Genomic DNA, 12763 nt, shown 5'->3' with positions numbered 1-12763 from the left:
TTATGCCCTTGGTGCAGAAGATAGATGAAATCCTTAACAGAAATGTTATTATTAATTCTGAAAATATTATGTGAATAAAAATACAAAGCATACAGAAAATGCAGCTTTATTAAGTGACCTGGTTGATTTTATTTAGCTTTTAATTTCTTTTCAACATTTAGTTCTACTACTTGGCTTGTGCTTTGGTAGTTTCATGTTTAAAATGACAAGAGAAATATAAAAAAGGTTATGGTCGTCAACTTGTACTTACTCTCATGACAGTAGATGGCAGTGAAAGCCCAAATTCATGAGATTAAATGTTTGAAGTCAATTTTTAAACGTCTGTCTACCACTTTTTTGTGATTAGAATCATCAGTGGCCGGTCTAAACATATTAAATTTCCAAGAATGCAAAGTGAGCATGAAACTATACCAACCGGACCTGAAGCTGAGCCTCCAGCTACGGGTCAACAGCAGAACATCAGAGGTTCTGGAGGCCATCTTTCTTTATAACAGACAGAAAATGTGGCAAGATAAAGTTAACTGGACCCGTCCTGTTTAACCCTGATTCTCCTGAGCAACATCTGATGGCTCAACCATCTTATTCAGCCCCATTCAGACGTAGGAGGAAGGAAGCGGTGGCGCCACACTGACCTCTGCTGGCTGCTTTGAGCTCTGCTCACTCAGCTCCTTGATGACTTTGTCTTTCTCTGCTTGGCTGGACAGCAGCTTCTGCAGCTGCACCTCCAGGGCAGCAACCAGGGCGTCCCTCTCCTTCCTCCAGCTCTCCATGGCCGCCTCCTTCTCCAGCAGCTTGGACTCCTGAGGAGGCAGGAGCAAACGGGTTACTGTTGGGCCCCTCGGCTGTTGGGCCAGCTCCTGGTCTGATGCTCCTCTTACTAAGAGGCTCTGCTGGCGGCAGTAGCGCTCTCGGTCTTCTGCAAACTTCCTCATTTCCTGGTTCCTCTTGTCTTCTGCCTCTTTGGCTTGACCAATCAGAGACAGATTCTCCTCCTGCCACCTCCTGCGTTCAGCCTGGCTCCTCTTTGGAGCTTCACCAGCTCTCCTGAGGCGGCGGGCCGGGCGGTACCGAGGAAGATGAAGGTCTTCCCAGAGAGTTTCCTCCTCCCAGGACATCCTGGACCAGATCTCTGACGGCGCCGTCAAACAGCTCCGCCTGCGTCGTCTCCGGCCCGTAAACCTGTCAGAGACAGAACCGTTAGCCAGAACCGTCTGGGCCTGCCGCTGGTCTGGGGTCACAGGTTCACCTCGGAGAACTGGAAGCGCCCGCCTGAGGAAGGGACTTATCTCTGCTGAGTCGGGCCAGCAGGGACAGGCTGGGAGGCTTGAGCAGAACCGAATCCAGTGGTTCTATGGTGACTCAGTTCTGAAACGGCAGACCCAAACGTGATTGGCTGCTTTAACAATGAGGTTAGCCTGAATGGGTCTGGACCGGTACCTGCGACTCACCGGCGCTGCGCTCTGCTGAGGTGAAGGTCGGACCCTCAGGTAGACCTGCAGGAGTTGTCTGTCCTCCCTGCAGGACAAAGTGTAGCAGCTTTAATCTGGTTGGTTTAAAATGAAGGACACCACTCAGGCCAGGAATCAGGATCTGCATTTATTTCACCTGTAGGAGTAGTGGGGGACACGGTCAGTACACACAGACTGTTAGATGCTCTCAGTCTCCTGTGCAAAAGCTTCCTGAGGTTTTTATTTTTATCTTTAGGTTAAAAAGCTCAAAGTCGCTGATATTAAGCAGATCTGGCAACACTGCTGGAAGCCTGGAACACATTGCTGAGTGTTTCTAGAGGTCCCTGTTCCCCTTTTATCATTCTTTAACAAGCAATAAATCATTATGGGTTACTACTTGTTGTAACATCAATAATATCACTATCTTAACTAAAAGCAATAATTAAAAATCATCTTATTCCTGTGTAGAAACGTGTTCCTATCCTAGTCATGCTGGTTAAACGAAGTTGGAAAAATCTTTTAAATAAAGTTTTCCTCTAAATATCCTGAGTAAAAACGCCACAAACACTCTTCCAGCCGACAGGCCTCACCGTTACAGGCCTTCTGGTACAGCTGCAGCGTCTGATCAGATTTACTGTCCGGTTGCTCCTGGAGGGAAAGAAGAGCGTTTAGATTCCTCTGAGGGACCAGCAGACCCAGCGCAGGCCTCCAGAACGTTGTTCTTTTACCGCTCTGAGCTGCTGGATGGTTCTGTCTCTGCTGCTGAGGTCCAACTGGAGCTGTTTCTTGACCTTGTCTGCGTCGGCCAGCTTCTGCTTCAGGACCTTCTCCTCGTCTCTCATGGCTGAGATCTGTAGGGAGAAGACAGCATGCAGTCCAGGACAGAACCCAGCGTCTCATTATGCTCCGATTTAATGTCAAACCCAGAGGAGGGGGGGGGGGGGGGGGGGGGGGGGGGGTTATGATGACAATTCTGGTCCAGGTTCATATCGTCTTGACCTCATTCAGCTAAACATGAAGGAAGCATCAGGCAGGACCTCCTCTGGTTAGAGATAACGAGAAACTGCAGCTTTTAATCAACATCGCTTAGTAAACGGTTCACCAAAATCTGCTTTTAATTACTTCATTACATAAATTTTTTAATAGAACTCAAAGAAATGTGCAAAAAGTAATTTTTTAAATAATTTTTAGATCTACAAACGTATCTTTTCCCACAAAACATCTGATTACTTGTTTAATTTAAATTTTGCATATTTGGTTTATTGTTCAGGGGGAAACTAGAGGTTGTAGTATTTATTTTAGTTTTTTATTGGGCCTCAGGCTGACCTAAAGCTTGGTTTAAGCTCAGCCTGAAGGTTTTAATAATAATAATAATAATAATAATAATAATAATAATAATTTTTATTTCAAGCGCCTTTCAAAACACTCAAGGTCACTGTACATGTAAAAACAATAAATGGTAAAAGCAGTCATCATAATTAAAAGAAACACAAATTACACAGAGGAAAGCTATATAAAATCATAATGAAAAGGCAATCTTGAACATGTGGGTTTTGAGTTTGGATTTGAACACGGGTAAAGACTCTGTATTGCAGATGTCAGGGGGGAGAGAATTCCAGAGTGTGGGTGCAGAACGAGAAAAAGCTCTGCTCCCCATGGTTTTAAGACGGGCTGAAGGAACAACTAAGTGAGTGGTAGAAGAAGATCTAAGTATGCGGGAGGGAGTAGAAATTTGAAGTAAATCAGAAAGGTATGGAGGAGAGAGATTGTGAATAACTTTAAAAGTAAGTAGGAGGATTTTGAACTGAATTCTATACTTCACAGGTAGCCAGTGGAGCTGAGGAAGCTTGAGGAAGACCGAAAAGAAGAGAATTACAGTAATCAATGTGGGAAGTGACCAGACTATGAACAAGAGTGTAGGTGGAGCTAGGGGAGAGAGAGGGACGAAGGCGATTGATATTGATATATAAACCCGGATCAGAACCAACCAGTTTAACTGAACTGCATGTGGAGCGACCAGAATCCTCCAGAACCCTGAAGCTGTGGTCTGAGACTAAAGCCTTACCACGCCTACCTCCTGCTCTTCTTGCTGATGTTGGACCTCCTGGTCAGGACCTCCCTAGCAGCAGCCTCAGCTCCTCCAGAGCGGCGGTGGCCTCCTCTCTGGCTCCTCGCTCCGCCTGCAGAGAGGCGCCTCCTCTTTCCCCGCCGTCTGGTACTCCAGAGCAGCGAGCGTCTCTGCTCTCCTTGCCTTCTCCTGGTGGAGCTCAGCCTCCTGTGACGATGATAATTAAACCCTGAACATCCAGAACCTGCAGAGCATCAGAAACCAGATCTTACCAGGAGCTCATCTCCCTCTGAGCGGTTCTGGAGGCCCGGTTCTGCTGCAGCTCCTCCAGCTGGGCCTCCTGCAGGGACTTCTGCTGGAGTTCCAGAACAAGCCTCCTCCTCCTCACCAACTTCTGCAACAAGCAGCAGCATTAATTCACTTCATCATCTGTCATATTTCATCCAGAACCAGAACCAGCCTCCTCTGGATGGCTTCATGTTTCTGCACCTTTGGGTCGCTGGTTCTGGTCATCTGGAGCTTTCAGCTGTGACTCCTCCTCCAGGGGTTTTCTGGGTCCTGCCGGGTCAGAGATCACAGCGCCGTCCTGAAGAGGAGAGCATCAGGCAAAGGTCCGGTCAGCATCAGAACCATCAGAAGTCCTCACCGTGGTCCATCTGTCTGAGCTGGATCCAGAAGGGTACATTTACTGGGTCAGACTCCTGTAGATCTCCAGCCTGAAAGAAAACAAACAGAATACACCTTAGTGCCTCCAACAAAAACACTCACTCCACAAACCCTGGTGAATACAACACAACAGAAAATCTCTCCTCCCACTAGTCTCCTTAACCTAATCTAAATAAAACCAGCACAGAACCCAGGGACAGCAGAGGTCCTCCTGTGGGTTAAAACCGGGCCAGAGGACTAAATAAAAACGCTCCCTGCCTTACTAAACTAGGAATAAAACCCTAAAACAGTAGTTAAACCAGCAGCCAAACCAATAACTGAGACAGTAGCTAAAACAGTAGCAGGTCAACCTGCAGACTAAAGAGATCTAAACTAGATCAGCGTCCCCAGCAGCCAGGTGATGATCTACTGCCTTTACCTTCTCTGCAGTAAAACCGATCCACGGTGCTCCGGACGTCGCTCTAGAAATGCGCTGCCTCTGCAGGAATCAGAACAGGATGGATCCTCCTCAGAGATCTACCTGCTTTTAAATGTAGACGCTCATTACCTGTCTCACCCCCACCAGGTGTGCTCTGTCACCGCCTCTTCCATATATGGGCAAGAGAACCAGCGCACAGCGCCCTACTTCCTGGACAGCAGCCCCGGCTACAATCTGAAGAGACCAAGAGTGGAGAAAAAAAAACAGTTAAAGCAGCTGTGCTGTCCTCACCCTGAGTTTTCCTGATTTATTTATTTTTTCAGCAGCTAGACAGCCAGATAACGACGCTCCAATAACCAAACTTCTTTCTCTCTTTAGTTTATTGAAGCGTGACCTCTGACCTCTGCCATCGCTTTAGCCATCATAAACTGTAACATACCAGGCTTTGGATTAGCAACAAACATTACAAATCAGTCACTCCTGCTGCAAGCTAAAATAAAAACATTTTCATAACTTTAGCATACAATCATTTACACCTCAGTTACATAAGGCAAAAAGACAATTATTGTTTTCACAATTAACCAACACTTACGAACAAATCTCGTCTAAAACATAACGTGAAAGATAGTAATCAGCCCACAACTGCTCGGTGCTCACTGAGCTCTATTATTCACTGGATTGATGATTGGCCCTAAAAACTGAAGTCACTGGCCGCCATCTTGCTACTCCCTACTCTCACAGAATCCCACAGGATTTGGTTGCAACAACAAGCAGTTTTCTGGCTGTGTGAAAATGTTTCACAGGTAATTCTACAGTCAGTGGATGTACTAACACTATCAACTACTAGGAAATTATGTGCTGAAATATTTTACATGTAATTCAAATTAAATATATATGTGTAAATGTATATATGTATACATATATGTAAATATATGTTTGTGTATTGTTATTTATATATTTATAAATGTTAAATATATGTTTAAATAAATAAAATGCAAAATATTTCAGCACATGACTTTCTCAGTACTTGATAGTTTTAGAACATAACATAAAAGTATATGGCATTTGACATTTTAAAAGTTTTAAGCCCCCCTGAACATGAGAAAATCCTCGTTATTCAATGCTGTAGCGCACATATTCCCAGTTACTGAAGGAAAATAGGGAGTACCAATATGGCGGCTGGTATTTATCCTCTTTTTAATCTTAAATCAATGAACGAGAACCATTCAAATTGACAAAGTATCACATAGAGCTATAAAATTAATTTTTAAACAGCCCACACACACAAAATGGTGTATATGAATTATTTTAAATCACATTTAAACCATGTTTATTAATCATTTATTAAATTACAGTCTCTCAATAACTCAAAAGCACACTGTTGCTTGTTTTAGCTCATAAAACCAGCTCGCTTAACTATATAGCATTAGTTGGCATAAAGTAATAGTACAAATCACATGCAGCAATAGCTCAATTAACACAGATAATTTACACAAAACACAATTTTTTACATCCTCAATTCACTCATATACCTTCATCTGTCTCCAGCTGGTTTTAAACATCGTCTCCAAGCATAACAATATAACAAAGATACTTTCTCCATGAAATCAGTGAGCAATCAGCCAGAATCAGCAGTAGTTAGCATGCTATGCTAAGCGCTAATCATCATTACTCACGCAGTTTTCACTCGACAAAACACAACAACACGGTGATGTCCCGCAACCAAAAACCCTCCTGGCAGGTGCAGATAATCTCCTAGGATCAATAACTCAAGATATAACACAGTTTTAATCAGTATTTACTTAGTAACTAGTTATATTGACGCCTCCTGTTCTAACTCTCTCTAAACTGCAGTAACGGCATCAGCGCAAAGAGAAAAAAGACAAAAGAAGAAGCGCGTAGAGCTTGTAGTTGTGAATACGCTCCCTGCTGGCAGAAATATGGAACTACAACAGAAACAAACTATTGAATATTACAAATAATACAAAATGAATATTGTGCCTTTTTTTAGATCACAAGGGAAGTGGGGAAAGCTTTTCCAAATATTCCAGCCATCAGCTTTTCTACATCAAAAAGAACCTGGAAAAGGAAAGAGTTGCTCTGGGTGAACAAATACTGACGGCATCAGGTAGGACCAGGCAGGGATTTTAGGGCTAAATATTGACATGTAGAGCTAATATATAGAATATGCAACTAGAGTATATTGCAAAGTGGTAAACCTTGTTTCAGTGTCTAAGCTCTGTTTAGGGAGATGCTACAAAATCTGCTGGCCACGCCCACATTAAGACATTTATGTCATGTGGAATATGAAACACATGGAAGTGATAAAAGCCGACTATTTGATGACATTTATAGTTACATAGAGACAAAGAAAAAGAAACTTCATGTCCTGTTAAATCCCCAAAGAATGTTTTTTAGCCTGTGGAACAAGCAGTGATCAGGTAATGCTCCACAATAACCACACTAAAATGTTTTCACTTCTATTAGATTTTATTTCTACAGCGCCAGTTCACAACACGTCATCTCAAGGCTCTTTACAAAGTCACATTCAATCAGATCCTAAAAAGTAGCTCTCAGTGTTTCCAGTCCAGAGTGCATGTAGGAGGGAAACATTTGGTACTAAAACGCCTCTCACTGCATGGCAGAAATTGTGGCATTAAGCACATCTGTGGTCAGAAGCTTTGGGCATTACGCCATCCAGTTGAGTCCCAACAGAAACAGTTTATGAAATATGGAACCTGGCAACTTCTCCCCTTCATGATACGCCTTCACTCAAGGCTTTGGATGCAAGCATAGAGACATATGCAGCAGCTTCTTATTATTATTTGATTATTATTCTGCTTCCACACAAACATGAGTGTCAGCCGCATCTTGGCTGAAGGAAGAATGATGAGGGCGGACTGCAACAAGTTTGGAGTTAACACGGTGAAATCTAGCCAGAGTTGAACTAAACTGGAGCATTAGAAGACAAAAGGGCAGCTAGAGAGAGCAACGGCAACGACATAAAGCAACTGGAATCATTCTAGAGCTCCGTATACGCATGAGGTGTTCACTGTCAACATCTGGTTGAAATCACTAAGGTAGTTGAAAAGATGGCCCAGACAAAAAAGAATTTAAAAGGTGCACCAAGAGGTAAAAAGCTATTTATTCAAGGATTCACAGCACACCTTCATAAATATGAAACCATTTACTATTTACATAAACTGCATTTATTTCACATTTCAAACACACATCACTGTCACATTTAACTCTTCCAAAGAATGTCAAGAATCTTCTTCAAAATGAGCAGAGCTTAAAATGTTGGTCTCTATGTAGTAATAAAGATTCTCTGCATGTGTAACAAAGGCAGGTTTTTAGGTTGGCCCTGAAGTGTTAAGCTTTACTGTAAATGTCCCAGCAATAGGTTGGATGATGTGGGCAGAGAAAAACAGCGTAGCTGCATCCCTGTTGCCTTGCTGGCCACATCTAGCTTCAGCAGATCATTTGGTTTTCACAAACTCTGTCACACTTCATTGGGATTGTCTGCAAACTGCATTGCTTCATTATAAATATGATCTGGATGTTGACAGATAACAATGATCCTGTAGTTTAACACATAGCAGCAACAGAAAAGGATGGAAGCTTGTTTTCTATGAAGATGTGGTAGTGTGACCTCTGAACATGGAGCTGATCTTAGTGGATGGAACACATGGAACCATAAAGGTGATGTTACCTATTTTCTGCCATTGTAGACTTTGATTCATGGAACAACTGCTCCTTGTGTTCTATGGTAAAAGCAGCCAGAGCCTCCAGTTACAGACTGGCTGAGTAAATGTATTGTTTGGTGCTGATTTTCTGCCGTTTAGTAACTGAATCCTCAGCATGTGGAGCATTTCATGGTGTCATAATGGACGTGTGATCATGCTATATTCAGCTAATCCTCAGCAGGATCTGCAGCATGAAAACAGTAGACGGCTTTCAGATTGTCTGCAGGTAACTAAATGCCAGCTTAGTCAGCTACTAAGTCAGATGAAGGCCTGATTGCTCACTCGCATTAGCATTTGTAATTATTTAGTCATTTGTATACCTGTACCTCAGTAACAATGCTTATTCAGAACGTTGTGAATCTGTGAACTGACTTAGTTTTAGAGCATAAAGTAAAAATACAGGTCTAAGAGTCACTGAGGGAAAGCAGATCATCAAGGGTTTTAAAATGAAAAAATAATAATATTACTTTTAATTGGATGTTATTGGATGTACTGTTTTAGTGGAATATGTGAAATGAAGCGATTTGTGTTCACATGTTTTATGTGCCATTGTTATAGATATATCAGTATTTAGAATACACTGTAAAAAAGATAATGATGATAATGATGATGTGGTGAGGGAAAATCCCCAGGGATTACTTCAGGAGAGTTTCCTATGAACATATTACTGAGATAACTTCATCAAAGAAGCAGCTGTGACTTTTAAAAGTCATTTCTCTGTGTTCCAAAGGTAGTAAAGTGATTGGCTGTAGAAGTCAGTGTTTGGATGAAGAACATTTACCTCCACAGAAATCTAGAAAACAATACATGTGAAATTCTTTGAGTTCATTTCATTAAGCTTCCCAGTAGCTGAGCTGATGTGGCGGCCATCTTACCTGGGGCAGACTCCCAGATTTTAATCATTTATTGATTTGATAAAAACTCATTTTCTGGAACATAGCTTGACCCGTTCTGTAGTTGTTCAATAACCAAATGTGACGATGAAAAGATAGTATGAAGCCAGCAAAAGCCACCTCCTTGTCCCCTAATGTGTATATTCTGTAAGTTGTTGTGCAGATCCAGGGACACGTGTGGCAGATGGTTCCATGAGCCGTGCCTAGGCTGACAAGAAGATGTCCTGAAAGCTCTGAGGGAATCCAGCTGGAACCGTCTATTGTGTTGTTGGAACCAAAGTTCTGTGGCAGCAAACTATGGAAATGTTCTTCATCATTTCAACATTTTATACTTACCTGTTTCTAGTTCAGCTTTTTCTGGACCTTGTTTTATTTTCTGTGTAATTAGTATGTACATAGTGTGGCAATGTAAAGCTCAGCAGTTTTGATCAATAGAATTGTAAAGTCACATGTTGATCAGCTTTAAATGTGAAATTCCACATCATATCTTAATGAAATGTGTTGAGTAACATCTGGAGGTGTTCTCCTGTCAAGCTGAATCCAAATTGTCCACTGAACACGTACTAAAGGTTTACTAGCAACATTGACAGCAAGCTAACATGTGAACTGTGGAGCTGGAATGTTCCAGATGCTGGAAAAGTGCAGAAATCAACGTTCCAGAGCCGTTGTTCAGGAACCAGAAGCTGCTCTCAGATCAGTTTTAGTCCAGATGTTTGTGTTGCACTAAAAGCTGAAAAGATGAAAGCCATGAGTTGCTTTTAAAAGCAGAAGCTTCATGTTTCTACTGTGCTGTGTGTGATGTGTTGCCAACAATCAATGAGCTTCATGGAAGGAAAGAATGTCTGAGTCGCTGCTTTGATTTTCTTTTGCAGCTTTTCTCTGACTTCTAACTTCAGCTTTAAGCAACAGTTCTGGTTGCTGCTGAAGCTCAGAAATCTGATCCACACTTGGAGCTTTTTACTAAAAGCCATTTTCCATCAATACACACAGAACTGTTAGAGGCTTTTTCTTTGTGCTTAGAAATCAAATGGAGTTGATTCAGATCAAGTCCTGCTGGGTGCGCTCCATTGAGCCCACCTGAACACCACTGGATGGGAGGAGTGAAGATTTCAGAGCTTTCCCTCTAAAGAAGCACAGCTCTTCACAGCTCTGAGAGACATTTTCTTCACAAATCCCAGTCAGTGGCATCTGCAGACCTGATCACATCCAAACATCCCATTTTTCAGGACTCAATCATTTCATCTGTGCAATTGTTCCAGCTGCTGTGGGAAGAATCCAGCTGTGAACATCTGGAGCTTTAATGTGCCGCTTCTCTCCTCCCAAACATCCAGCCTCCACCTGTGGAGAACAGCTGGAAAACAGCTGCAGGTGGAAAGAAGGAGTTTGGACCAAGCTGCCTCCTCTCTGCTCTTTTCTCTGACTCTGACTTTAAATTCACTTTGATGGTTTGAAATGAAATCAGGGTTTCAACCTGGATCTTCACAACATCCTCAGCTGATGCTGATTTTAACCAGAGACTGTCGACACTCTGCTCAGCAGCACTAAAATAAGGAGAAATAATTCTCTAGGAGCTCTAGTAATAATCTGCATTAGAACAACGGCTCATTTTAGCAGCAGCAGTGTGCTGATATTAAGGACTACAGTTTACTTTGTTACTTTGATGGAGTTTTATCATTATTTGGTGTTAGTTTGTTTTTTTAGTGGATTCTTGGTTTTTATCTTGTTTTTCTGTTTCTGTTTTGATGCCATAATTCCAGCAAAGCATCAACTAATTGTTGTTTAGTGTTAAAGGGCTAAAAATGGTTAAAGTGCAGATTGTCATGTGATCAGCAGCTCCTTGCAGCTACTGAGCCTCTGACCTGCTGTGGAAGCAGAAAGGATGGACTTAGTTTTTCACTCACTGCTTCAGGGTTCTGCTTCTGGTTCTGTTCACTAAATAATGACCCAATGGAATCTGTGCTGCTGTTGTATTTCCCTCATTTTAAGAGCTGCTGAGGAACAGATGATCTTTTATTCATGTCCTGATAAATGAAAGCTTAGAACTGACTGTGGTTCTGCTCACTTTTTACCATCACTGACATGTTTGGATCATTTAAAAACGCAGCAAATGGGTTTAATAATCAGACATCATGCAGTTTATCTTTTCACCAGCAGAGGGAGACAAATCTCCAGCAATGAAGAGTCCAGTTCTATTTGGACCCTGAACAGAACCGGTCCATTAATAAGTGTATAGAGCTGGAACCTTTCCAAGGAGTCAAAGAAAAGAAAAGTCCTGGTCCAGATGGGACCCGAGGAAATGTGTGGAAAATGGTTCTTTGTAGCTAGCAGACGATAAAAAAATAAATAATAAAACAATAAAAGCTGCTGAAGGAGGACCTGATGGAACCGGGTCAGGACAGTTTGGACCTCCTGCAGTTTGCTTCCAGGACGGGTCGAGGACTGGATGGTGAGACAGGGACACTTTGAAAGCTGCTCTGAAACATCTGGAGGAAGCAGAGGACCTTGTTGGTTCCCTTTTTATGGACTTCTCTTCTGCTTTTAATCCCATCCAGCTCCACATTTTAGCAGACAGCTTCCAGAACCTCTAGAACTTGGACTCTGTTCTGATCTGGTGGCTGATGGACTTTTTAACTCTGAGACTTTTTAACAGTGGTTTCTCCTCTGTTCTTTGTTTTCTACACTAATGATGGTCAAAGCCATGGCAGAGGCTGCTACATTATTGGACCTGCAGGAGGTTCTGTCCTTGTGTCCGTTCCCAGCAGTGATCCATCAGAACCGGGTCTCCTGGTGGAGGAAGGTGTCAGATGGAGCAGTTCCTCCTTTTTAAACATCAATGTGGTGAAAACTAAAGAGCTGTGAGTGATGTGAGGAAGAAGCCGACTGTCCTCCTCTGTTTTCAGGAAGAATGCGTCTGTTGAAGGAGTGAAGCTGGAGAAACACCTCTGGACCCAGACGGACAGAACCTCTGAAGCCCACATTGATGCTGTGTGCAGAAAGCAGCGTGCACACAAAGCATCAAGCAGAAGCTGCAGCACTCTGACTGGGAGCTGCCTTGTTTTAATGTGGACCTGATCTGAATGAATCTGCTGGAAGGTTTTCTCTGAGCTGCCGGCACGGCTCACTTCCTGTTAAACACCAGAACCAGCTGCAGGCTGAAGATGTGCAGCTAAACTACTGGATCATTCAGGACGCAGCTACACACTGCCACCATGGAGAAGCAGCTGCTTCCAGCAGCTCTCAGCGTTCTGCAGGAGAACCAGCAGATGAAGCTGGTGTTTAGTGACTGTTGTTTTCTGTCCTGATGTCTTCCTGGCAGCTGCAAACCAAACTGCTCCTTGAAGAGAAGAAAGAAACTTTGAACCTTGAAGCTTCCAGGAACTCCACTGCTGCTCCTGCTGCTGCCCCGCCCTCCTACCTGTCCCACCTCCATCACAGCTGAAGCTCCGCCTCCTTCCAGGTAGCAGCTCACCTGTGTCTCAGTGGTTCACATCTTGTTCTTCAGCACTTTGGAGCGTCTGAACAAA

General features: G+C 42.9%; 1 protein-coding gene and 1 long non-coding RNA gene across 5 annotated transcripts; both read right to left on the bottom strand.

Annotated features, from left to right (window-relative positions):
* Nucleotides 1-249: 249 nt before the first annotated feature.
* On the bottom strand, nt 250-3640 carry LOC118562306 (kinesin-like protein KIF20B). Of its 4 annotated transcripts, XM_036134585.1 has the most exons (6): nt 3523-3640; nt 2177-2299; nt 1465-1515; nt 879-1155; nt 633-800; nt 250-483 (listed from the first exon to the last, which is right to left on the bottom strand). In XM_036134585.1, exons 4-6 carry the CDS (start codon nt 1113-1115, stop codon nt 460-462), a joined length of 429 nt encoding a protein of 142 aa, XP_035990478.1. In that variant the 5' UTR covers nt 1116-1155; nt 1465-1515; nt 2177-2299; nt 3523-3640; the 3' UTR covers nt 250-459. The 4 variants fall into 4 exon arrangements, with proteins under 4 accessions (XP_035990478.1, XP_035990479.1, XP_035990476.1 ...); XM_036134586.1 differs by lacking the exon at nt 3523-3640 and having other exon boundaries at nt 250-479; nt 2177-2248; XM_036134584.1 differs by lacking the exon at nt 250-483 and having other exon boundaries at nt 551-800.
* LOC118562307 lies at nt 3639-4953 on the bottom strand. The gene is made up of 3 exons (XR_004930554.1): nt 4601-4953; nt 3789-4232; nt 3639-3723 (listed from the first exon to the last, which is right to left on the bottom strand). It is a non-coding gene; the product is annotated as an uncharacterized LOC118562307 (long non-coding RNA).
* Nucleotides 4954-12763: the final 7810 nt, after the last annotated feature.

The sequence above is a fragment of the Fundulus heteroclitus genome, unplaced genomic scaffold (assembly GCF_011125445.2).
Source record: "Fundulus heteroclitus isolate FHET01 unplaced genomic scaffold, MU-UCD_Fhet_4.1 scaffold_852, whole genome shotgun sequence".
Taxonomy (NCBI): Eukaryota; Metazoa; Chordata; class Actinopteri; order Cyprinodontiformes; family Fundulidae; genus Fundulus; species Fundulus heteroclitus.
This window is presented reverse-complemented; position numbering and strand designations above follow the sequence as displayed.